At 50.5% G+C, this 25,921-nt stretch overlaps 1 protein-coding gene across 2 annotated transcripts in view; it reads right to left on the bottom strand.

The window, feature by feature from the left end:
- TTC31 (tetratricopeptide repeat domain 31) overlaps positions 1–25,921 on the bottom strand; it is a 317,092-nt gene that overhangs the window by 82,957 nt on the left and 208,214 nt on the right. For both annotated transcript variants that reach the window (XM_069632487.1, XM_069632488.1), the window contains one exon: positions 21,688–21,778. In XM_069632487.1, coding sequence (XP_069488588.1) covers positions 21,688–21,778 — 91 coding nt within the window. The remainder of the gene's footprint in view (positions 1–21,687; positions 21,779–25,921) is intronic.

The following is a 25,921-nucleotide window of genomic DNA, read 5'->3' as shown; positions in this document are numbered from 1 at the left end:
GGAATGGCAGTACCGGGTCAGTGGTTGGACCTTAATCGAGGATATCCGCAAGGTCATCCTGCACAAAATCAACTGGGGGCGCCGACCACCCCAAGTAGTCTGTGACCCTCGACATAAGGCGCCGGTACGATGACTCTGCATGGGTGCCAGGCTCAGGCCTACAGAACTCCACCTCTGGAGAAGTGTCCAGACCACTGGCGTCATCCAGTGACTGACGCAGGTCCTCAATCTGGCTATGACCAGAAAGAATCTCATCTGGTACCCTGTCAGGAACCAACCCATCTTCAGAACCCTCTTCCACCACGGAAATATAATCCATAGGCTGGAAAGTGGGCATTGAATAAGGGAGGAAGACATGTTTTGCTTTGGCCAGAGCCCTCCTAGCGGGTTCCCCCGTGCCATGGGGTACCTCCAACACCACAGCCTCGAAAGGTGTCGAGGCCATCGACGTCGAGCGTGGCGCCGACAGCATCGACACAGGCCTTGAGGCCGGAGCCCCGAGCGTGTCTCTCGACAGCCTAGACGTCGACGACTTCCTCGGAGGCAAGGCCTCGAGAGAGTCCGTCAACGACCTCGGCGCCACAGGCGTCTATGTCTTCTTCGAAGACTTCACAGGTTCACGTGGTCTCAAGGGCGTCGAGGACCGGGACCTGGAACAGGCATGACTAGAACGATTCCCCTTGTCCGAGCGGGACCTCTCACGCGAATCGTGCCGACCACCCGAGCCCAAAGGCGTACGAGCGGGGTCTCTAGTACGGTCACGGCCGACCCCTCTCGTAGGCGCGGCCGGACTAGAGCCCTGCGATTCAAGAATCGCCAACATTTTCTTCCCGAAGGAAGCCCATTCCTCCGGAGAGGAACGCTTGGTGGGATAAGAAACCCACCGACGGGCGGAGTCCTCGGAGGAGGACGGGGAAGGCGACCGATGACAGCGCTTCCGGGAGTGCCTCGAAGAGGCAGAGGAGTGGCGGGACCCACTCCGGGACCGAGACCCCCCAGACTTACGACTACGATGCGGCGAGTCGCCCCTCGAATCATCCGTCGAAAGCCCAGTGGACCTCGCCTTCCGGGGCTTGGACACCTTACCGACCGACATCTTCTTACGTTCCCGCAAGGCCTTGGAAGTTAGCGACTGGCAGTCGACACAATCATCCGTGTCATGGGCCTCCCCGAGGCACCAGAGGCAGGCGTTGTGCAAGTCTGTCACCGACATCTTGGACCCGCAGTCCCCACACTTCAAGCCCGGACGCGGGGTGGAAGAAGAGGAAGACATCCCGAGAACTTCACAAAACGAACAGGTTCGAAGAGCCGAAAGAACAGAAACTCCAAAGAGTCGAGGCGCGCCGAGATCTCCGAAGCAAACACGTTCGCGAAAAAAACAGAAATGAAACTACAGGCGTCCTACTCATCAACGCAGGACACAGACGCCTGAAAGAATTTCCGAAGCAGCACAGCTGTGGTGATTACGGTCATAGATATGGAATACGTCGGTGGACCCAATCCCCTCGAAGGTTTTTAAACCTTTGGGAAATCCAAAAGACTTCCCTGTGTCACAATGTAAAAAAATGCCTCCTATGGAGTTTGTCAGACTGCATAACCTAAAGAAACTGTTTAAAATCACAGTAAAAATACATGAGGATGGGGAAAAGGTCACACTCTTCCAGGTTAAAAATGAAAAAGTCCTAGAGTCAAGCAAAAGTGCTGGGGGGTCTCTAAGGTAGAGAGGAATCGGCACATTTCTGACAATTTTCCCCAACACCCGTCAATTGCAGTGATGAGGTCAGGACAGCAGCAGCGACGACTCAGATTCTGGCGTTCATTGGAAGTGCTGCTGATGTCCTTCTCGGTCCCCTTCTTCAGAATCTTCTTGTTCCAGTAATCTACTCAGTTTCTGCTCCCGGACCTCAGAATTTATCAGGAACACCGGCTGAGTCCACCAATCATGCACCATTCAAACTTGGGGGTGGCTGTCCAATGGGGACAGCAAGCCTCCCAGTCTGAACTGGTTTCAGCCAGGCACACGGCAAGGAGAGAGGCAGGAGAGTTTTGGTTGACCTTCCCCACTTCCTGTGCTGCCAGGCACTCCATGAACCTTCATGTTTTTTCTATGAGAAGACCAGCAAAGACAAGGGGATACTCCCCCGCCTAGCATGGTACAAGAGACCAGAAAGGACAAGCCATCTTGCTCAGGGCAAGATCACCATTTTTAGGTGCATTGTGTGCCTATCGAAGCAGCAACTAGAGCCTTCGATAGAAAGTACAAAAGGTACATCGACACCAGCCTTACTGGAGAGGCGAGAAAAGGGACACACAACATCCCCTCAGGACTCCGCATAAGGTGACATGTGCGGATCTCGGAAACGAAAACACAGGTAGGATAAAAAGTATCCCCCTGCGCTGGTAATAAGTTAGTTTGGAAAAGAAAAGAAATAATTAAGGGGAATCTCTAGGAGGTTTTCCATTAAAAAGTAAGTGCCTACAAATAAGCACAACTCCACAATTAACCCCAAAAGGGGGCCACAAGGTGCCCTAGATCAGAGTTAAAGGAGAGGCGAGTGTGGAAAAAGGTTCCCACTCAAGCAGGAGAACCAGACCAAAAATCCAGGTGTCCAGCAAAAAGTGCTGGGGGACTGACGGGGAGTTGCGACATCATACAAAGAGAAATCTACCGGAACAATTTAGAAAAATTACATTAACAGGAAAAAACAAACAAGCACTGGAAAACATTGCTCACTGCCTCCAGCCCATCCTACGCACATGAAAAAGGTGCAAAGTACGTATTTTAGGGGAGTTTCGAAGTCTTACTGGCAGTAAGACTATAGTAAACTATCCCAGTGGTTTGTAGATCCCCCAACTCTTAGTATCAGTCTGTACTAGCTTAGAACCTTCGTAGAGTGTCAGAGCAGTCAGGCTTAAGGGCAAGTACACTGAATCTAGTTAGACAGGCACAGCAAAGCAGCACTTGCACATAGTTCTATAGAAAAGTATATATTATATTTACACCGGAATCACTTTAAATACTTCAGACGTTTATATTAGAACACTTACTTCAAAGGACACTCACCTTTGTGTTTGGTTCACGGTTACATTTGTATTTATTTATGAATTCGCATTTGTTGAGCGCACAGCAGACCGGAGGTATCGTGGCGCTTGTTACAGTGTTGCTTATACTTAGTTACATACAGTTCAAGACCGTTGGTGTTACATTGGACGATATTATTCTTTAGTTACAACGTGCGAGGAAGGGGAAGCCTATGCCTCGTGCCTTATTTCTATTGATGAGTGGTATAATTAGTTGACTATTGTATTGAGAGCTGATCGGTCTGATGGATTGAGTTTTACATAATGTGTCAGATAGGTAAGAGGGTGCTGAGCGGTTGATGCATTTATACGTGGTTGTGAGAATTTTGAAGGAGATACGATTCTTGACAGGGAGCCAGTGCGCTGTCTTCCTGGCTTGTGTGATGGGATCTCTTTTCGGTATGCCGAGGGCTGCTCTAAGAGCATTGTTTTGAGTTGTTTGGAGCCTAGCTAGGTATTGTTTTGATGTTCCGGCTAGGAGCGTTACAACTAATCTAGTTTAGCTCCTATGGTTGCTCTGGCAATGGAGAGGCAGTTGTCCTTAGGAATGGTTTTATGGCATTGATGAGTTTAGTACTCAGTGCGGAGGCCGAGACTATGGCGCTGACTTGTTTGTCCATGGATAAGGTAGCGTCTATATGCACCCCTAGTGTTTTGACTGAAGATAGAACTTGGATGATACAGTTATCTATGTTGAAGTTGAGGTACAGCGGGTTAAGGTTGGAGAGTGTGGATTTCTGGCCTAGAATAAGTATTTCGGTTTTGTCCCCGTTCAAGCAGAGGCCATTAGTAGCCATCCATGCTTGTATGGTGGAATAGATTTGCTGTAAGTTAGTGGCGTCTTGATGATAATTCCCCGTCAGGGGAAGGAGAACCTGCGTGTCGTCTGCGTAGTTAGTGTAAGTGATCCCTAGTGCGTCTAGTTTATCAAAGAGAGGTTTGGTAAAAAGATTATAGAGCGTGGGGGCAGTACAGGAACCTTGTGGGACACCACAGTGGATTTTGGAGGGTGCTGCATGACCTGCGTTAGAGAAAACCTTCATAGCTCTGCCCACTAGGAACGAGGTTACCCAAGACGCTGCGTCCTTAGAGAAATGTGCAGCATGTGTCAGATGAGTGGTGAGTGTGGTGTAAGCTACCAGATGAAACGCGGCTGAAAGGTCAAGGAGAAGGAGGAGAGTGGGCTTGCCTTTGTCCAGGATGTTGGCGATTTCGTTTTTTTAGGTCTAGGAGGGCGGTTTCAGTTCCGTGTCCATTGCGGAACCCAGATTGTCTTTTTCCTAGGATTGCGTTTGATTCAAGGTAAAGTTCAATCTGTTTGTTGGCGGCCTTGTCAAGTATTTTCAGGAGGAATGGGACCGTTGTAATGGGTCGGTAGTTGTTGGGATTAGCGGGGTCTAGCGTGGATTTTTTTTTTTAAGAGTGGGCGCACCCAGGCCTCTTTAAGGCTGTCTGGGACTAGGCCCATTTTGAAAGATGCATTGATTAATGCCGTGAGGAGCAGGGCGAGCGGTTCTGCGCAGTCTTTGATGATTTTAGGGGGGCATACATCACCCTTACATTGCGAGGGTTTGAGGTGTCGTAAGATGTCAATGACCTCAGCTTCGGAGATTTCAGTGAAGGCGAATTTGGGCATATTGCTGGTTTTTACACTTGGTTTAGTCTGAGCACGTCTGCTTTGCTTGGGTAGGGTATTGAAATGGTGGGATATCTTCTTTTGGAGGAGGTTTATTTTTGCAAGCATGGCTGATTGTATGCCTGTGCACCATGCCTCGTCTTTGACGATCTCGTCAGGGCAGGTGGGTGGTACGGTTAATTCTTTAAAGATACTGAAGAGTTCTTTAGAGTGGGAATTGGCAGCGGAGATACAGTGGTTCTAGGCTTCAGATTTCGCAAGGAAGATGGCATGTTTTTTTTTTTTTAGCTATGGCTTTGGAGTTACATTTTGTGGTGTCATCAGGGTTACACTGCCAGTTTTTTAGTGCCTGGCGTTTGTCTCTGCGCAGAGTTTGGAGTTCCTCTGTGAACCAGGAATTGGAGTGGAATGACTCTTTTTTGTTTTCCAATGGGGCAGCGGTGTTGACAGCCATTGTGATGGTGTATTTGTACATTTCTGCGAGGATGTTAGGGTCTGTGGAGAACGAGGGCGCTAATCATGGCAGATTAAGGAGTGCACTGATGTTATACGCGGTGAGTTTTTTGGCACTTCTGGCTAAGGTCGCCAGTGCTGCGGTAGGCACTTTAGTGCTTATTGAGACCGGGATGTCGAATAGGAGAAGGTTGTGGTCGGTCCATGGGAGGCTAATATTGGACGTGATGGCTGTGTTACAATTGTGGTCTAAGATCCAATCTAGGATGCGTCCTTTTGAGTGAGTAGGTGAAGTGATCTTTTGGGAGAAGCCTGTGTCATGGAGGTCTTTGGCTAGAGAGATAGCAGCTTGGTCCTTGAGGTCGTTGAATCCTAGGTTAAGGTCTCCTACAAGTAGAGATTTGGTGGATTTTTTGATATTGTTTCCTAGGAGGTGATTGACTTGATTTATGAAATTGGTGGTGGGGCCAGGTGGACGGTAAATGGTGTGAATATTTATTGTGCTATTTGGTGAGAGGGCTAGCTTGACTGATAGAATGTCGACATTTACTTCCTCTTGGTGGGGTATGGTTCTGACAGAAAGTGTCTTTGTGAATAAGGGATACCCCCCCTTGTTTGGCAGTCCTATCTTGTCTAGGAATGGCATACCCTTGTGGTAGAGCTAGTGTGATGGCTGGGCAGGAAGCTTTGTTAAGCCAGCTCTCTGATAGCGAGAATGTCTAAGTTATGGGTGGTTATTAGGTCCTTTATTTCTAGGGCATGGGCACTGAGTGATCGTACATTGATTAGGGCACACTTGTAAAGCGTGGGGCAAGGGTTCATCGTGGTTATGGTAGGAGCTTCTGGTTTGGGTACAGCGGTACGTAGAGAGTAGGAGTGGCCGCTAGGTGTGGTAGGTGTTTGCTTGGTGCTATGGCATATGTTGTCAGAGTGGTGGCGTGTGTTCATTTTGGTGGTGCGTGAGCTAAGTCGGTAGTTTGTGTGGTATGTGTGTAGGGGTGGCTTGGTAGTGGATAGGAGAGGTGCAGGTTCTGAGTCTGTCTAGTCTACGGCTAAGGTTAGGTATCAGTGTGCCTGGTGTGTTTTTTGGAGTGTGAGTGGTTGGGCAGGAGGTCCATCGTGAGAGGGCGACTGTGGCGATTTGGTGATAGGGGTTAGGCTCTAGGCTATAGGGCTGTGGTGTGGTCATTAGGGTGAGTAGCATGCTTACAAGGCAGGCGTAGAAGGGCGGGGGTACATACTGTATGTGGGTTTGCTAACCCTATGCAGATTACACAGTATTGGCCAGGAGGGCAAAATGCAGATACACAGTATTGGCTATGAGGGCAAAACGTGGATTACATGGGATGGGAGCATTTAGCATTGACTGTTGCGTAAAAGACTGAGGGTGCGGTGGGCAAGTCTTATGGCGGGCTTAGAGAGTAGGCGGGTGTGACTTACGGTTATATTGCCTCCAGCATATATGATATGATATGGCATTTGTAACGCGCCTATACACAAGTGTTTCAAGGCGCGACGAGGCAGGGAGAGGGGAACAAGGGGAAGACAGACAACGATCCTACTAGGCCAGGTGTCATTCAGATCGCGCAAGTGCAGGGGTACGGGGGAAGGGAAAACGTGCAAGGGGAAGGGGAGTGCTGAACAGGGTAAGTAGAATAAAAATAAATAAATAGGGCCAGCTGGTGGCAAGTGCAAGGTAAAAGTGCAGACAAGTGCTGGGAGGTGGGAGCTGTAGGGATGCAGAGACAGTCCCGCAGTGAAGGGGTTGCCAGGGAGGCAGTGCAAGTGGAGAGTGGCTGTGCCAAGGGCCGAGGTCGGTGAGAGTGGCCCAGGTGCAGGTTGAGTGCAGTTTCAGTGACGAATTTAGCAGGGGAGAGAGAAAGCAGAAGCAAAGAGGAAGGTTTTGAGGTGCTTCCGGAACCGAAGATGGTTCTCCTCAAGTTTCAGGGAGGCAGGAAGGCTGTTCCAGGGGGAGGCCCCTGTCGCAGAGAGAGATCTACCCCCAGCTCGTTGCTTCGAGAAACTGCTGACCCTGAGGAAGTTGGAGACAGATGAGCGAAGGGCTCGGGAAGGAAGATATTTAGGAAGAGAGAGTTGAAGGTATTTAGGCCCCAGGCCCCAGAAGGCCTTGTGGACAATGCAGAGGGTTTTGAACTTAATCCTCGCAGCCACTGGGAGCCAGTGTAGAGATTTCAGTCCTGGAGAGATATGGTCCCTGGGCTTGAGGCCAAGGACAAGTCTTGCAGCCCTGTTCTGGATAAGTTGCAGAGGGCGGAGAGTGGAGGCAGGCAGATTAAGATAGAGGCTGTTATAGTAGTCCAGCTTCGAGAGAACCAGGGCTCTGGAGACCGTGAGCTTCTGGGGGAAGGAGAGGAAGGGAAGAACACCTCTGAGGAGGTGCAGCTGGTAGTGTGACTTCTTAGAGACGTCAGATATATGAGGAGAGAAGGAGAGTGTCGAGTCGAAGATGACCCCGAGGTTTTTTGCCTTGCAAGTAGGAGCAGGAAGCGGGCCAAGAGAGGCTGGCCAGAGCGCTGCAGGGAAGGAGGGAGTGGGTATGCCGATGAGTAGAAGCTCAGTCTTACTGGCATTAAGGCAGAGGTCATTGGCGGCACACCATTCCTGGATAGCAGACAGACAGTCAGAGATGAGGGAAGGAGAGGAGGAGGCCGAGGGTAGCCTGAAAATGAGGTGGGTATCGTCCGCATAGCACTGAAATTTGGGGCAGAGAGTGGCGATGCGGTGGGCAAGGAGTGCCAGATACTGGTTGAACAGCCAGGGAGAGAGATTAGATCCCTGGGGGACACCACAGGTAGTGAAAAAGATGTCAGAGAGGAAGGACCCTAGTTGGACCTGGGAGGGTCGATTGGAAAGGAAAGAGGTCAGCCACGCCAGAGCCTGACCAGTGATACAGACAGATGAGCAGGATGGCATGGTTGACAGTGTCAAAGGCAGAAAAGAGATCGAGCAGAATGAGAACACACAGAGTGTTGGAGTCGAGGTTCGAGAGCAGGTCCTCACGGATGTTCAGGAGAGCAGTTTCCGTGCTTCTGGCAGCTCTGAAGCCATATTGATGGTCATGGAGACTACCAACAGATTCAGCATGGAGGTTAAGCTGGGAGATGGCCAGTTTCTCCAGGAGCTTGCCCAGGAAGGGAGTGATGGAGATTGGGCGATAGTTTGCCGGGCAGGAGGGGTCGGACGAAGGTTTCTTAAGAAGAGGGTGCACAAGGGAGTGCTTAAGGGGGGGATGGGAAGACTCCAGAGGTGAAGGAGTGGTTGCAAATGTCAGCCAGGGCAGGAGCCAGGGAGTCGATGTGGTCCTTGATAGCTTTGGAGGAGCAGGGGTGAACCTGTTTAGACAAGACTTTCATAGATCGGACTTGTCTGGAAACCTCGTCAGCAGAAAAAAGGGGAAAGGCAGAGAAGGAGGGAGGTGAGGTGGCTGCAGAAGGGCCAGAGGAAGAGCCAGGAAGAGATGGAGGGAGGTGATAGGAGGAGAGTGTGGACAGGATGTCCTGAGTTTTAGAGATGAAGTGAGAGGCCAGTGCAGTGCAGAGGGCCTGGGAGGGGACAGGAGAGGTAGAGACTGCAGCTGGGTTGGCAAGATCCTTGCAGATTTTAAAGAGTTCGGCCGAGTTGTTAGATGCAGCAGAGATGCAGGCTTGGATAAGGGCTCTCTTCTTGGTGAGAACAGAGAGACGGTATTGCCTTTGGAGCAGACGGCAGGCCAGTTTGTCAGAGGATGTACTTTAAGCACGCCATTTCCTCTCTGCCACCCTGCACTTGCGTTTTAGGGTGACGAGATCCGAGTCATACCAGGAGTTACATTTGGCTTTTGGCTTCAGGTGGATTCTCATGACAGGGGCAAGGATATCAAGAGTATCAGATATAGAAGAGTGGAGCGTGGAGAGGGCTGTGTCAGGGTGGGAGTCAGCCGAAGGGGGGGATGGAGGGGGCGAGAAGGTAGCAGCGAAAGCCTCAACTGACACGCGCTTCATGGGTCGGATGACCGAGAAGGTGGGTGGCAGTGAAGAGGGTGGCTTTGCCTGTGGGGTAGGGAGGGTGAGGTGGGAGCATAGGAGAAAGTGATCACTCCAGTAGAGAGGAGTGGAGAGAGGGACGGAGAGGGGAAGGTCAGAAGAGATCAGAGCATCAAGAGTGTGCCCTGCAGAATGGGTAGGCCCAGACGGGAGAATAGAGAGAGAGAGAGTCGCAGAGGTCACGAAAGAGTCCAGAGGAGGGACAGGAGGCATCCAGGTGGATGTTGAAGTCACCAAGGAAGAGGAGTTGAGTGGTTGAGGCCAGGAGTGAGGAGGAGAGGTCAGCCCACTCAGAGAGGAAGGAGGAAATTTGACCAGGTGGCCGATAGATAGTAGCCACTGTAAGGGAATGGCTAGGAGAGAGAGAGAGTCGGCAGACAAGACACTCAAAAGAGGAGTAGGAGTGACAGTGGCAGGAATCCACTCAGGGAAGATAAGGGCCACACCCCCCTCTGCACGGTTGGGCCTGGGCACGGAGAGGATCTTGTAACCGTCAGGTAGGAGTGTGTCAAAGCTGGTGACAGAGCTGGCCGTGAACCACGTCTCAGTGAGACCGAGGACATCCAGGTCCAGTTCCTCAAGAAGGCGACAGATATCAGAGGAATGTTTGATGGCAGAGCGAGAGTTAAGAGTGGCAATGTGGAGAAGGTTGCCATCCTTGAAGGACTTCCGGGGAGGGGTACAGATCAGAGGTACGCCCTGCGGAGGTGTAGAAGAGGGAAGTGAAGAAGGAGCAAGAGAGGGGACAGGGAGTGAGGGGAGAGGCAAGGTAGCCGAGGACAGAGGAGGGGGGACAGCAGGAGAGGAAAGAAAGTTGATGAGGCGTGGGGCAGCGTCTATCCAAGCGGTGAAGGTTGGCCTGAGGGCCTTGGACCAAGACGGTCCCATTAGCGTAGACATTAATTATGGCCTTAGAGGAGCGGAAGGGGGCAAAGAGGACATCCCAACGGGTGCCACCATTAATGGGAGAAGAGGAGAAAGGAGAGAGCACAGAGACCATATGAAGGGTCCATAGGTCAGGCGAAGGCACAAAAAAGAGGATGTCAGTAAGTTTCCTTGGAGCAGGTACTAGTGTAGGTGTCAGCGATAGGTAGGCCTGGGTTGGAGACCAGGATGTCCTTTTTAAACTTTTTCCTACCAGATTTAGTGAGGAGAGCAGGATAGTCAATAGAGCAGCAGTTAGAGAAGATAGGCAAGATAGAGAGCACCATGGAGTAGGAGGGAGTGGGGGGGGAGACAGACGATACGAGAGCACGCAGACAGGAAGTGAGCGGCAAAGGCCAAGTTTACTACCTTTTAGAGAACAGTAATGCGTATTAGGTACACCTAAGTTTGAGAAACCTGCGAGGGGAGAAAACCCTAGTTTACCACATTTTAGAGAACAGTAATGCGTATTAGGTACACCCAGTGGAGAGGCCACCTAAGTTTGAGAAAACCTGCGAGGGGAGAAAAAAAAAACCAAGTAGCCACAACTGTGGAACACAGTGAGGTGAAGGCCGAGATGTTAGATGCCTGAGGTGAACAGGTGTAGGAGGGGTGGGCCGGCAGGTGGTGGAGATAGTAGGCGAAAAACTGGCGCCCGACGTCCCCTGCGGACACCTGCAGACACACAGGGAGCCGTAGGAGCCGCCCTTTGCCTAAGGGGCCCTTAGCCGAGGGGGCTGCCAGGCAGGGGGGCTGCCCAGGGGAGGTGGGATTTAAGGTTGGGGGAGAGGAATGGGAGGGGGGTTGTGGGTGGGCAGGGAGGCGGGAAGGGAGAGAGGAAGGAGGACCAGGAAGTGAGGAGGAGTGAGGAGGAGGGAGGAGGGAGGGGGCAGGGGGCAGCACAAACGCGCACGGAGCGCAGGCAAAAACAAAAACAGTGAAACAGAAGGAGGCTTACTGGAGCCCAACGGGGCTAGGAAGGCAGCCTCAGCAGCAGGCCACACGGGGCTACGGGCATATGACCGGGAGCATTGTTGTCCGTGGGAGTCCTGGAAGTGTTCATACGTTAGTGCTTTGCCTGTGTTAGGAAGTCAGCAGAGCAACAAAATGGAGCACGAGTTCATTGATGATGGTAGGGGGATATTTTTCAGGCTTGTGGGGGCCGGGAGGCAGCAGGACAGTGTCCCGCGCTGTAGCGCAGTGGCAGACAGGGGCAGACAGGAGGGCCCTTAGTATGCGTAGGCCTTAGCCGAGGTGGGCCGGCTTCCGCCTCCGGCTTACCTCTCGGCCTATAGCCGTGGGCTCACGTAGGTTGCTAGGCAACCAGGATCAACAAAGGCGAGCAGTGGCCATCTTAGATTCGGATGCAATGGGGACGGCGACTGTTACTCGTGGCACGACGTCGGGAAGATGGTCGTAGGTAAAATCAGGCATATAAAAGGCAATCATGCCTTTACAGGAGTAAATGCAACAAATAAATGCAGTTTACTTGTATTTTTTTCGGCGGGCCAGCAGGGTTGCAGGCACCAGTGACGGCACCAGTGAGTGATCAATACGGGCTCCAGCTGCTCCTGCAGTAGAGCGGCGGCCCGTGCAGTTGATGGCAGGGCACGGCTGCTGATGTAGCAACGTTAGGAAGTGAAAAGAATGTTATTGTATTATCGGTTAATGCGCACTCATGCGGATTTCAGCGGTTTATACGGTAATGCATTTGCTCTGCAAACACATAGTAAAGTGCCTTACAGGGAGGAAAATGGTTATTGTAACATAAGCTTAGTTCAAGGTTCTACACTGTTTCTTCGCCTAGTAAATCCTTTAAGTCCAAGAACACAACCGTAGCTAAAGGCAGTTCAGAGAAGGCTTGAAGAGCAGAGAATTACGAATGGTTTATGTGATTTCTTCCAGTTTAGTGTTATTGAAGCAGCAAATTATCAACTAACAAGGGAGACCTTAAAACGACTTGAGAAGGGGACACAAGCAACGGCTTGGGCCGGAGATAAGAGGGGGTTGCCCTGGATACCTATGTGCACGCCAATGCTCTGGAGCGACTTCTTGGAATCAGGTAAGCAATACCTTTCCCCCCCCCCAGAGTACCTAAAGGTTAGAAGAAAATGTCTGTGCTGGATGCTCCGCAATGTTGCAGCTCTGGACTCAACCTTTTGGATTGCTTGGTATGATGACTGAAGGGAGGACAATGGACATGATCTCTTTGCAGCCGTCGCGAGTGAGGACCTGTAGCACAATTTCTGGGGTCACTGGTTTTAGCGCCTTTTCTGCAGCACCAACTAAGGGCACGGATCGCCCATTCAGTCTTCGCATCCTGCAGTCCCATGCTCTGTTAAGGGGTTTAGGGCGAGTTGGATCGAATCTATGGAGTGTCCCTACGGGTTCAGCAAATATTTGGATGGATTCAGCATTTCTAAGACGATGCACTCAAAATGGGCAGCAGGTCTCCTAGTATTGGGGTTCCGCAGCTGTGGAATCTCCTTGGACCTTGGGAGATGGCTTGTTTCAAAGTTCTTCTTGGGACTGGTTGTTCATACCAGTCAAAGGGAAGGAGTCCTCGTTGGAGCTCCTCTGTTGCACAGAAAACGGGGTCAGGACAGCAGTGGTCACTTCACGGTGTTGCAAAATGTCTGCAGGCTTATCTGGTCGTCGTCTTCGGTTATTTCAGCTTCCAGTGGTCGACTTGCTTTTCACTCTAGAAGGCTCACCTTTTATACAGTTCGAGCACACACTCCACTGCAATCTCAGCATTTTACAGAAAGGGGCATTTGGCTGTCCAATCAGGACAAACAGACCCCCTGTGGGAGCGGGACCTGGACCTATTCAAGCACACTGGCAGACAAAAGGACGGGGGGGTGGAACACCCCTCCACTTCCTGCCTGCCTAGACACTCGAGAGCCTAGGCGGGGATAGCAAAGGGTTCCCGCCAAAAGCAACACACACAGACCTGCCCTCCTCCCCGAATGTAGAAGGGCTAACAAAGAACAACCACACTAGTAACAGTGAAAAAAGAAGGGAGGCCCCAACTTGGTACTTGGGTGCCCCTATTGTGCAGTACCGGCTCTAGGGACATAGCCTGTGGAATAAAAAAATTTAAAAAACTATAGTAGAACACTGCCACCAGCCATAACTAGGTGATCGTCTATGTGACTAAGTCACATGAGCATTTAGAAGGGGGAATACTATGCATCCCTTTTGGCACTCCACTGAAGGTGGTGAGTGCCAATCTCAGGGCAGAGATACTGAGCATATCTCTATCCCCACGAACTGTAGTTACTCTAGGATATAGAAAAACAGGGAAGTTACTTACCTGTAACTATTGTTCTCTGCATGGGTCTGGCACGGGTTCACATGCTCATGAATATTCCCAGTTAGGCTGGGAATCCTCCATAAAAGAAAACAGTTTCACTTTAAAACTGTATTTCTCCTCTAAAATAATAACTGTCCTCTGGGTCATACTGCCCCCATCCAATGACAGTCCTCTCCCGAAACCCCTCCTCTGGCAGCCATGTTCAGATTTTGTAAGCACGTAAAGTGGCAGTATAACCACAAAGAGCTGCACAGGGCCCGGAGGGAGGGTTTGGATGTGAATCCATGCCAGACCCCTGCTGGAGAACAATAGTTACAGGTAAGTAACTTGTTCTTTCTCCAGCATGGGGTCTTGTCAGGGATTTACATGCTCATGAATAACGAATACATAGCAGTACAACATTACACAACCACGGGAGGTGACAAGGCTCAACAGAGGCAATCAACTCTTACCTCTGGAACAGACTTGCCTCAAGCGAACAGTTGCGTAGCACTACTTGGCCGACTCTGGACTCCTCGGTGGAATCCTTGTCGACGCGGTAGAATCTTGTGAAGGTATGCATGGACCTCCATGCAGATGTCCAGCACGGGCACACCAGACAGGAACGTCGTAGCAATCGCTCTGGTGGAGTGGGTTCTCCGACAGCCGGTATGCCAACCGGTGACAGTCGTGATGCAGCCAGAGAGCCACCTATAGATGGAAGCCTTGGACAAGGCCTTCCCATGATTCACAGGACCAAAGTTCATAAATAGCTGAGAAGACTTCTGGAAAATTTCTGTGCGTGTCACATACAACTTCAGGGCACGGGCAACGTCCAGCGAGTGCAAGGCCTTTAAGCCGTTGACACCAAAGGCTTGTTAAGGTGGAATTCCAACTGAACCTTCGGCATGAAAGGGGTGCCTGCGCAGCACCACCCTCGATTCGTGGAAAATCAGATATGGCTGTTTGCAGGATAAGGCCTGGATCTCACCTACCCTCCTGGCAGAGGTGATGGCCACAATGAAAGCCGTTTCCCACGAGAGGAACCTGATGCATAGGCTAGAAGGGGGGGCCCCCCTGTGCCTCAACTCAACCACGTTGAGTTCCCACGCCAGGGCAGTAGCCTTCACCGGCGGGAAACATCTAAACAGTCCTTTGAGAAACTCCTTGACCAGTCGGTGAGCACAAAGTGAAGATCTTCCTGGAGACCTGGTGTAGTGGGAGATAGCCGCCAGATGTACCTTGATAGAAGCGTGTGTCAGTCCGGCCATGGCCAAGGATAGCAAGTATGGAAGAATCTGTGGGGCTGTGACCCTCAGAGGGGTAATCTTCTGAGATCCGCACCACATAACAAAACGCTTCTACTTGTGACTGTAGCATTTCAAAGTCAACAATGCCCTGGCCATGGCTAGGACCTCCCTACAACCTGCAGGCAACTCATATCCTCTAAACTCTAGGGCTGCAGGTGCCAAGGTCTCAGGTTGAGCGATCCTGGTTTGTGGTGAAGGATTGCGCCGCCTCCTCTGGTGAGAAGATCCTGAACCACTGGCAGCTTGACAGAAGGCAACGCCGACAGGATGAGAAGATCCGGGCACCAAATCTGCCTCTGCCACGCTGGGGCGATGAGTATCATCCTGCATTAGCACTGTCCGAGCGTGTTGATGACTCGGAGAAGGCGAGGCAACTGAGGAAACTTGTACAGAAACGGGCCTTCCCACCGGAAGGAGAACGCAACCCCAGGCTCCTGGGTTGGTGCAATCTGCTGACAAACATCTGGCATTCAGAGTTTGCCGTCACAAACAGGTCGATCTGGGGCCTGCACCACTTGACAAAGATCCGGTCCACTGGTTCCTGCCGAAGTTTCCACTCGTGGCAGGAGCGCAATTCCCTGCTGAGGGAGTCTGCAATGTTCCCGACTCCACTAGGTGAAGAGGAACAAGGAACATCCCTTGGCTGAAGGCCCAGCGCCCCAAGTCCTGCGCTTCCTTGGAGAGCGTCGGGAATAGAGTGCCACCCTGTTTCCTGATGTAGAACACTGTGGCGGTGTTGTCCATGAAGATCCTCACCACTTTGCCCTACAGAGATGGGAGGAATGAATTGAGGGCCCAGAACACTGCTCGTACTTTAAGATATTGTTATGGAGATACTTCTCCGGCAGCCACAGGCCTCTGGCGTGCAGACCTCCGGTGGGGGCTCCCCAGCCTTCCAGGGAAGCATCTGTGGTGACAGTCTCCTGGTATGAGGGGTTTTGAAACCCTGTTCCCCCGGGCGATGGTGGAGGGGATGCCCCACCACCTTATTGCCCGACAGAACTCCTCATCAAGCGGGAACTTGTCCGCGAAGCTTCCAGACACCTGCATCCAGGAACTACTGAAGAGGTTGCATCTGTAACCCACAGAGACCGATAAGATATATGCAAGATGGCATGCCGAGCAAACGACTTGATGGTTCGCACCATGGCGGTATTCATCAACAACAATCGCTGCACTCTCCCCTGAATAGCCACTCTCCTCAGAGCATGACGCCTGGCAGGAGACCGTATTGAGTCTGGGTCCCAGGAACAGCACGTTCTGCGATGGTGCCAAGCAGGCCTTTGGATAGTTGGAGAATCCCAGATCTGTCAGCAGCTGGACGGTCGTCTCCGGGCCCGGATGAGCCAGACGTTGAGGTACCGGTACACCTCAGACGCAGATGGGCCGCCACCAGTGCCGGTCTTCTTTTTGACTATGTCGAATAGACTCAGAGCCCCAGTCACTGGGGAACTAGCTCCATCGCCCCTTTTTACAGTATGGCCCACACCACCTCCAAGAGCTGAGGGATGTGCCACACATGCATGAAAATTCCAGGACATGTCCTTAAGTGTCCAGCACCCATCTGTCCGTGGTGAGCTAGCCCCATTCGCTGATGAAACATGTCAGCCGGCCTCCAACCAGGGTGCACGTCCTGGCTTGCTTCGGCGCTGGCATCCTGCCTTGCGGGCGATCGCGCCTCTGTCCTCCACTGTAGGCCTGGGAATGAACTCTAGTCTTCTTGAGCAGCGTTTCTGGAAGGCTGATGGTACGATGAGGAAAAACCTTTTGATGATCTGCTCAACTTGCCTCTGGAGGAGCGAAAAGAGCGGTGCAGCAGAAATCTGCCCAGGGAACGGGCAGTCTCTGTATCCGCTTTGATGGCTTGTAGGGACTCGTTGACGAACATCGGAATGATCTAGCACCATCGCCTGGACCTCCTGTTGGAAAATCGTGGCCTTCAACAAACATTAGCGACGAAGGCAGACACCATTCCCCATCTGCTGGGACCCTATGTCGGCAATGTCCAGCACCACGGTGATGGTGTGATCAGATGCTATTTCCCCTCCTGAAATAGATTGGCTCCATCCTCCCTTCGTTGGGGAGAAACTCCAAAATCGGATCCTCTTTGTACCACAGCTCCCGGTCGTACCTGGCTAGGATCGCCAGTGCGTTGGCCACCTTCACGGTGGACGCCACAGTGTAGTTCACATTTCTTCCCATGACGTCCATCTTCTTCCCCTCGCTGTCCGGAGGGACTGAAGAGGACGGGTTAGCTGACTGTTTCCTCGCAGCCACCTAAACCACTGAATCCGGCGATGGTTGCGACTCAGGCACTTGGGTGTGGATTCCGGCACCCAGTACTACTACTCCAGCCTAACGTGCTTGGCCAGAGCCGTGCAAGGGTTCAAGAGAGCCAGGCCCTCCTCCCACACGTCGTCCAGAAGGGGCACCGCCATGGTCTTCCTCTTGGCGTCACACCTCTGGTACAGGAAACCCTCCTTTTTGGTTTCTTCAGGCACAAGCTGGAACAGCTCAGAGGCTCTGGTGATCATGGAATGAACAATCCCACCTCATCCGGTGGGGACGCGCTAGGCTGCGGGGACCCGCTGTGAAGATATTGTTGTCCATTGTCGCTGTGGCCGTATCCGTCCCGTACCTGGGTCTACTTGGTAAGAGGGTGCCCGATGCAGATGTGAAGGTTGAAATGGGGGAGTTGGATGATGCTTCCCTCTTCGCTAGCGGCAAATGAAACGCCTGGGGGACCACATTGTTAGGTAAGAAGGTGTAGTCACACTGGGCGAGACTACAACACGTATCTGCTTGGTATTAGGTAACCCACCTTTTGGTATAGGTATGTACTACAGAAATTGGTAGTGTGACTGAGCAGCCAGGCTTATCTCAAGAGGGGTACATGTGAGATGTAGAGCTGTACTATTGAAATCCGTAAATACAAGTATCCAAGTAATACTTAGGTTTCAGTTAGAAATAGTTATTTAACGTCAGTTTTAAAAAGGCATTCTTTAAAAAGGCAATTTGTTGTAACAATTCAAATATACTTTCAAATTACTTTTCAGGTCCAATAAAGCCAGTGGATCATCTTTGGATATGCTCCATACACTACTCCGACACCATGAGGTGACTTCAAGCATAAAGGATGGTATTTGCATTTATATAAATCACACCAATACACTTTTGTAGGCTCCGAGTTGCAGAAAGAAAATGGTAAGAGAAGTAAAAAGGTTAGAACAATTTCTCAACATCCTCCAATGAAGTCTAGATAAGCCTTTCCCAGCAGTACCAGTATACATCAAGCTACCTCCTATGAGGGACAAACAGTATCAAAGTCAATGTATTTAGAAGATTGCCATTAGGGAGCCTGGACAGCCAAAGTCATTTGGACAGTCTACAGATCTGATGCACAAAATGTCTTGCACAAAGTTAGATTTTCAGAGAAATCATGTGCAGGGTCATGAGCTGTTAAACTTGTGACAAGGGAGTTGAAATCAACTTGAAAAAGGTAAGCCAATGCAATTCCCCACTTGAGAAAAGTGCGGCTAAAGACAATAAGGTAGCCTAAACAGTACCTCTTGTAGAGGTGGGACGTCAGGAGAGCTCCTGCGGCAGCACTCAGGAAGGTCGACGGAAGCTACGGACTCTTTTCGGTTCAGCAGTACTTCGCGGTTTCAGCGCTTAGCATGCGGCTCACGGACACTGGTTGGACTTCCTTCACTCCCTCGGTCCTGCACGCTAGCAAGGGGACTCCGAATCTGGAGGTCCTGCTATCTACAGGAGTTTCTAGCCAGATTCGTCCCACGGCAGACATTGCCCTCGACTATGGACACTTTAACCCGGGCATTGGGCGCTCGCAGCAATGGACAGTCACAGCAAGTTGGGAATGGTGGCCCAGTGGAGTCCGTCTCAGGGTTAGTTGGTCCCACTAACTCAAGGGTAGAAGTTGTTACAACCAGAGCTTCTGTCGAGGTGAAAAAGGGGGTCAGCACAGCAGCAGGGCTTCACCGGGCAATTCAAAGGTACAGGAGGTTGCATTCACGGTTTCTGCATTGGGCGTTTCTCCCAGTGGTCGACTGCCTGTAGTCTCAAAACCCTCGCCTTCTCCCATTCATGCACAGCCTAGGATGTCAATCACAGCAGGGTGGCTGCCTAAAAGAACAACCAGCCAATCAGGACTAGTTTCATTCACGCATTCCTAGAGACCAAGGACAGGGGAGTTTTAGGACCCTCCCTCAAATCCTGTCCTTCCAGGCACTTGAGCCAGGGGCGGGCTTCAGGGCTGAAACATGCCAAAGGCAAGACAAACAAAGGGCTCAAAACTGTTTCAACGCACAGAATACAACCCAAGGAAGACCCCTCAAACAGAAAAAAGGTGAAAAAAGACGACACGGGCCATTTGGACAAAATGGTCACCCATGGGTGCTGTACTGTAGCTGAGGGTTCAGTCTGTGGTAGAAAAGCACAATGGTAGAAAAAAGTAAACCACTGCAACCAGCCATTTAACGTCGTGAGGGTAACAAAAATGTTACATGAGAAGGTAGGATAAGGGGCTACTAGGTAACCCTCCCACCCCCCCCTCCCCCCCACCAGCACGCCACATAGGATGGTGTGCGCTGGACCCACAAAGAGAAAAGGTAAATAAAGTCAATTTCACTTACTGTTCTTGGGAACTGTAGTTCACCCAAGAAAAGGCATTTAAACCTTGAGAAACCCAAAGGATTTCTCAGTGACACTATACTGAAGGTGCTGTGTGTTACCATACAAAAAACAGATGCCTATGGAGTTTGTCAGACTCTAAAACAGTGAAAACACAAAATCCAAATTAGGTAAAAAAACACATGAGTGAGAAAAAAAGTCTCATTCACTTCAGGGTTAAAATTAAAAAGTCCAAAGTCCAGCAAAAGAGCTAGGGGTCTCGAAGGTTGAAGGGAATTAGCAGAGAAATGAGAATTATCCCCAACACATAGAAACCAGACCCTGCAGCATCTTCTGGATCTCCGACACCAAGGTGTGGAGGGTTGACAGGATGTCCATAGACGCATCCCTCGGCTGAGCTGGCGTAAACAGCACACTAGGGCCGGCGCAGTCAGCCTCCTCCTCTTCCACGTCCTCGTGGAGCGTGTGTATCGACTCAGGTCCTCGTCCTTTTGATGTCCACCATGCCCTGGGACACGGTCTGGGGCCTCATTTCCCCATCTCCCCCGCCCTTTATTTCCACCCTGAGGGGTCGGAGCCGGCATCCCCTTCTCCGGCGCGCTAGCAGACTTCGCCAACGTCACTGCATTGGTTTTGCACCTCGCGGGCAGGGACACCGTCTGCGCTGTGGGGGCTAACATCACAGGGTCAGCCCCCTTTGGCCTTCATAAGTGCAGCCGCTACTGGCTCCATCGCTGAAGACTTCTACTGTGCCGATTGGTCCCCCTTGGGCAGGTCGGCCTTCTCCTTGTTCCCTGGTTTCAGGCTTTTCCCAAAGCATAACCGGGTTGGACAAATTACTCTTCGAGGAGGAGCTCGATTGCCAGCTGGCAATGGAGGCGCCCAGTCGTTCATGGGACCCACTTGCACGGCGCCCCCGAGGGCCCGGAGTTGCGGTTCTTGGCCTTGTTTTGGGCCCCACGGATGAGGCGCCCTTAAAGGACCTAGAAGACAGCTTCTCAGACCGGCCAGTCCTTGGTAAGGCATGACCCTGCTCGGAGCACTGGGCAGTGGCCTTGGCGTTCAGCCACGCTGCCAGTCTACTGTGCCTGTCCGTCATCTTCTTGGGAGAAGCCGAGGCATTTTGGCAATCTTCCTTGTGGTCTGGATGCAGACGGCATTGCAGGTGCTTGTCCTCCACAAACATTCTGTAGCCCGCACTTGGTGCAGGGCCAGAAGAGGGACCTTCCCTCCATCATGGTTGGAGGGCGCAAAGTAAGTACAGTGGCCTTCTAGAAACATCGACGATCTTCGCCCTTCAGGGGCGCTGAAATTCCCCAACAACGGTTCCCCGCTTTCAGCAGATGGAGAAAAAGAGCACACAGGCTCTTCTGGAACAAAGATTTAACCTGAAGTGTGCAGTAAAAATCAGAAGATGGCAGCCAGAGGAGGGGCTTCGGGAGAAGCCCGTCATTGGATGAGGCAGTATGAACCAGAGGACAGCGATTGGTTTAGAGGAGAAATACAGTTAAAGTGAAAATGAAACTTTTCTTTTACAGAGGATTCCCAGCCTGACGATGAATATTCATGAGCATGTGAATCAATGCCAGACCCCATGCTGGATTATCTTAAAGAAGGACATTAAGGGTCCCCAGCAACACTGACCATAAGGAGCTGTGTACTGCAGTTGTAAAAACACAGATACCTTTAAGAGCTACGGAGCAGACAGACTCCACAGAACAGGTATAATACAAAGAATAGAGTTCCAACCGACAGAGCGAACAAGAATGAGAGGAAAAATGTCCAGAAGGCCAGCAAAAAGTCCTGGGGGTCTCACTAGGAGAGGTGATGAAGCATACAAATGATACATCTCCCCAACAGTCACCAAACAAGAGGGGAAAAACGCATACGAAGAACTCCTGTAACACACCATTACAAAGTGGTTTGTGCTGCATTAAAACAGAAAACACGAAACGGGGGCACAGTCCACTTGTACTGGCAGCAGTAAGTGCTCACCAGAGCCCGCAAAAATAAGTGCACTAACTAGGCAAGGAAATGTAAAAAAGCTTTACTTGCCGTTAAGTGCAGACAAGTGACAAGACAAAGCAGTTTGGGATTCCATTGGAATCTAGGATTGGAATACGCAAAAAGGAAATCTGTCCCATCCCCCGACCACCACCCCCCCCACCCCCTGACAGGAAGCTTAATGTATTGCATGTGTAGGATGGAAATGGACTGGCATAGAAACAGCACATGCTGAGAGTCTACATGCCAGTCTCCCCCAAACGAAGGGACCCCAAAAGAAACAAGGCTCACCTGTAGTCCCTAGGGTTTAACTTTATAGCTTCAGTAAAATAGACGACAGCTGCTGCAAAGTGTCCGCCGCTCGCCATACTATTACCCAAAACTGCAGGGAGGAAGCAGACGACAATGGGAAGCCATTAAAGATCAAAGTGGTTAACAACAATGAATCGAATAGATCAACAGCAAACACTAGTAGGCGAAAGCAATCGGCAGGACATACATGATGCAGAGCACATCTGTGTGGTGTAAGGGCTAAACCGATCAGTAGAGGGGAATTAGGGTACAGTAGATAAGACTACAAAAAGGTGCAAGACCAGCTCATGGGAGTCATGTCACTTACGTTCATCAGGGAACCTCAAAGCAATGAAAGGGACAGACGCTATCAGGCATGACTATCACAGTAATCACTCCAACAGTGGTACAGCAGAGGATGCGTGGTGTGGTTGCTTCCCTTTGCTAGCTAAGGTGTTCATTAAAAGACACTAGATTAACACCGTGGCAGTGGTGTCACCAAGAAACATTGCAAGGGAAATTATCTATAGCCCCCTATGAAAACACATTTAATTATTTCTTCCATCGCGCGTCATGCCGGTGTCCAGCCTCTGTGTGGGAACGTGGATCAAACCCATGATGCTTGGAGTTGATTCCAAAACCAGTGTGTTGTCCCCGAGCTATCATTCCGGCCCTTCAACGATCCTAAGTGCAACAGTCTAAACTCTCTTTAGCACCATGGCAGAGCAGTCTTGGCGTCTACTATGGGTGAATGCAAGGTAGCTAGGTATGCTTGGCTCCCAAACGATCACAGACCTATTGCAAAATATATACACTCTTCCTATAAGTATTGCATGTAAAGTAGCTGCCATTCAAAGATGCATTAAAAATGGAAAATAAGGCTAGAAGTATACATAAACAGCGAAGCAACCGTTCACACATACTATTGGTTTCTTAAAGTTAGTGGCACGTAGTAACACCTATGTACTTCTCCTACTACTCAAAGAGGGAGAGGAAGGGACTGCTTGACACGGAACAATAAGGTTCTTCAGATCCTACTCTGCGAGTGCCCAAGATGCCAAATTAAGGTGCAACCAGTATAAACTAAAGTCTTTGAGCAAGCTACAGTTTATTTTGGTACTTATCGATTCATTAAACACACCAAATTCCTAATTTTGGGGCTTCATTTTGCCCTCTATTTTTTGGATAACCCGACTGACCTACTTTTGGTGGCCAAAGGGACTTCTTCTGAAGCCATTCCAACTTTTTGCCCTGCTGAATATATATAGGTTGTCGCCCCTAAGGCACCTAGTTCTAGGGGCACCTCTCGTACGGCATTTTATTCCCTTTCTGGAAGTAAGATTGGTGGCAGCTGTACACGTTTTGGCTAAGCCATTTGCCCACTCTTTTGGAAGCTATTGGGGTACGAATGCATTTTTAAAACCCTGCTCTCTGCTATTTAGGGATTTAAGGGCTTCCTTTTTTCAGATCAACCCAAAGGTAGGCTCAAAAAGGCTGCTCAATAAGTTCCTGGCTCTCCCCATCAATTCCTGTGGGAGTAGTTTATGTCGATGATAGTACACTTAGAGCAGGCGTTCGCCCAGGGGAATATTGGTGCTAAAGTAGGGACATTCAAAGAGCTGAGAAGAGTGGGAACAGCCTCACAGTTTATACAAAAGACATGTGCCTTTAGTACCCGGTGAAAAGACAAGTGATCTGTTGTCTCCTGAAGATGAAAAGGAAGTGAATTCCAACGTTTGGCTGCGTCCACTGAGAAGGGGACCACCTACACAGGCGAGCCGCACCCACGCACATGGATAGTACACAGCATATGGGAACAAGTGGCCAATTAGGGACATAGGGGTAAAAGTTGCACTGCAGATATTCAGCCCCCTGGCCATAGAAGGCCAGGTGTACAATACACAAGAATTTGAACTGTACCCTCTGGGCTACGGGGAGCCAATGAAGCTGCCGTAGAATAGAGGAAATGGACACAGTGGGAGGCGCGAGTCATCCAGGCATCAGAATTGGAGCACTTGCAAATAACGAATCAAGTAAAGAGGTTGTGGTACTCAAAACCAGCGTAGCAACAACTGGTGCATGTAGCTGGGAAGGAAGAAAACCCAAAACCCTCCGCAAGACCATACATTTATAATAGCCTGACTGGCAAACTGATGCCACCTGGGCTTCAAGTGTGAGAGGGGGGCGGGGAAGACATTTTAACCCCCAAATTCCTTACAACAGGAGCTGGGCTGGGAAAGAGACCAAAGGAGACAGGCCAAAACAAGGGAGTCCAAAGAGGAGACGGAAAGGGGGAGGGAACCACCCACCACCAGAATCTCAGTCTTGTCCCCATTAGGTTTCAGCCAGTTTTGGCCCATCCAAAACCCCACGTCCTCCAGGCAACTCTACAGCTGAGACACATGACCAGAATGGGAAAGATCGAGTCACACAATTATTTGCATATCAGATTAGGAGTAGCACCAGAGAGCATGGGAGTGGATGAGCTCAACAAGAGGCAGAATATACACATGAGCCCACAGGGTGGGGTGATCGACCGTATCAAAAGCTGCTGACCGATCTAATGAGACCAGCGCTCCTACCCCTGACCCCCTGGTCAGAGAGCCAAGCAAGGCCATTAACCACGGAGACCAGCACGCTCTCTGTACACTGACCGGGACGGAAACCAGACCGAAAGGGATCAAGCAGAGGAAGATTCCAAGAAAGAGCTAAGAAGCAGAGAAACCAGAAAGTCAAGAAGCTTCAGAAAAAAAGGAAGGAAGTAGGACGGAAATTAGAGACACGAGCTGGATCGAGAGAAGTTATTTTTTTTTTGTTTAGAAGAGGGCTCACCAGGGCATGCATCAAGCATGGGGATGATGCAGCACAGGGGCGATCTTAGGCATAATTTCCTTGCACTTTGTCAGAGAATTAGAGTCCAGAGCAGAGGAAGATTTAAGCCTACATGTAGCCGTAACAATTTCCTCCACAGAGAATTCAGGAAAAAAGGATCACTGCTCCAGAAAGGAGGCAACAACTGAGACAGGTAAAGGTGATCCAATACCGGACATTGCAAATGCAATAGAACTACGAATAGTTGCAATGGTCTAGAAAAGGACTCTCGACTCAGAGCTCTTGTGAAGGAGCAGCCACCACTGAAGCAGCTGCAGGAGAAGACAGAGACCGCACAGTCTCAAACAGCTCTCTAGGTTGGTTGAGAGCCGCCTCCACTTTGTGTACAATTTACATTTAGCAGCAACCAACGCTTTATGAAAAATCATCTGGCAAAGAAGTAGCCGATCAAATTGAAAATAGGAATTCCTCCATTTGCACTCTGCCAGCCGCCGTTCAAGGCAAAGGGCCTTTAAAAGTTTCATCAAAGCACAGCTCAGATGGACAAGCCCGCTGCCGCCACAGTTTTACCAGCGCAAAAAGATCAGCTGTCTTAGTAAGCATGTGGGCGAGTGTTGCCAGATTCAACTCAGGAAGAGTCGAACATGCAGTTACTATATCCTGCCTTACTAATGCTGTATCAGCTAGCTGCCAACAGCGTTTAAACACTATAGGTTTAGTGATATAGCAAAAAAAAGAGAGGTAACCCTTAGAACGAAAGGAATTACAAAATGATCAGATCAATCTAGCTGGAGAGCAGGTAAAGTAGAGATCAAGGAAATAGCAGCAGAAATCAAGTCGGGTATTGCCCTGACAATGAGTGGGGGCGGACAAGTTGAGGAAGATCAAAAACCATCATCCCAGATAAACATTACGAGACAAGGCGCTCAGCAGAGGAATTTACTCTTAAGGTCCCGGACTATCACCAGATTATTGTAGCTCAAACGCAAGGCTTAGTGACAGTGCTACTGACCAACCCGTTTGGGTGTTGATTTGACCATTTGCCCTCAGGCCCCTATATCGATTGGAGGGTTGGCATCTGCCCGGTCCCTTTTTGCAGTGGTACTTGAGGCTCTCCCTGGTCCCTGCTCCTTCCTGGCTCTCTGTACTGGAACCTGGAAGAAGCAGGTCTGGCTACCTGCTGAAGAATGTTCCCACCAATGCTGGCCATTTTATTATTTCTCAAGTAGTTTAAATTCTCTACTCTAGGGAGCACAATCCAGGCTAAGTGATTTTTCCTGCTGCCGCCCCTTGTCCGCTGGTTTAAGCCTTCCATGCAAGACCTATTTTCAGAGCCATTTACTGCCGATTACCGCAAGGGTCTGCTTTCTTGGTGCTGGAAGACACGGTCTCCTGGGAAGCA

The sequence above is a fragment of the Ambystoma mexicanum genome, chromosome 6q (genome assembly GCF_040938575.1).
Source record: "Ambystoma mexicanum isolate Mex_15411 chromosome 6q, UKY_AmexF1_1, whole genome shotgun sequence".
Taxonomy (NCBI): Eukaryota; Metazoa; Chordata; class Amphibia; order Caudata; family Ambystomatidae; genus Ambystoma; species Ambystoma mexicanum.
The sequence above is the reverse complement of the archived record's forward strand: the minus strand, read 5'-3'. Positions and strand labels throughout refer to the sequence as shown.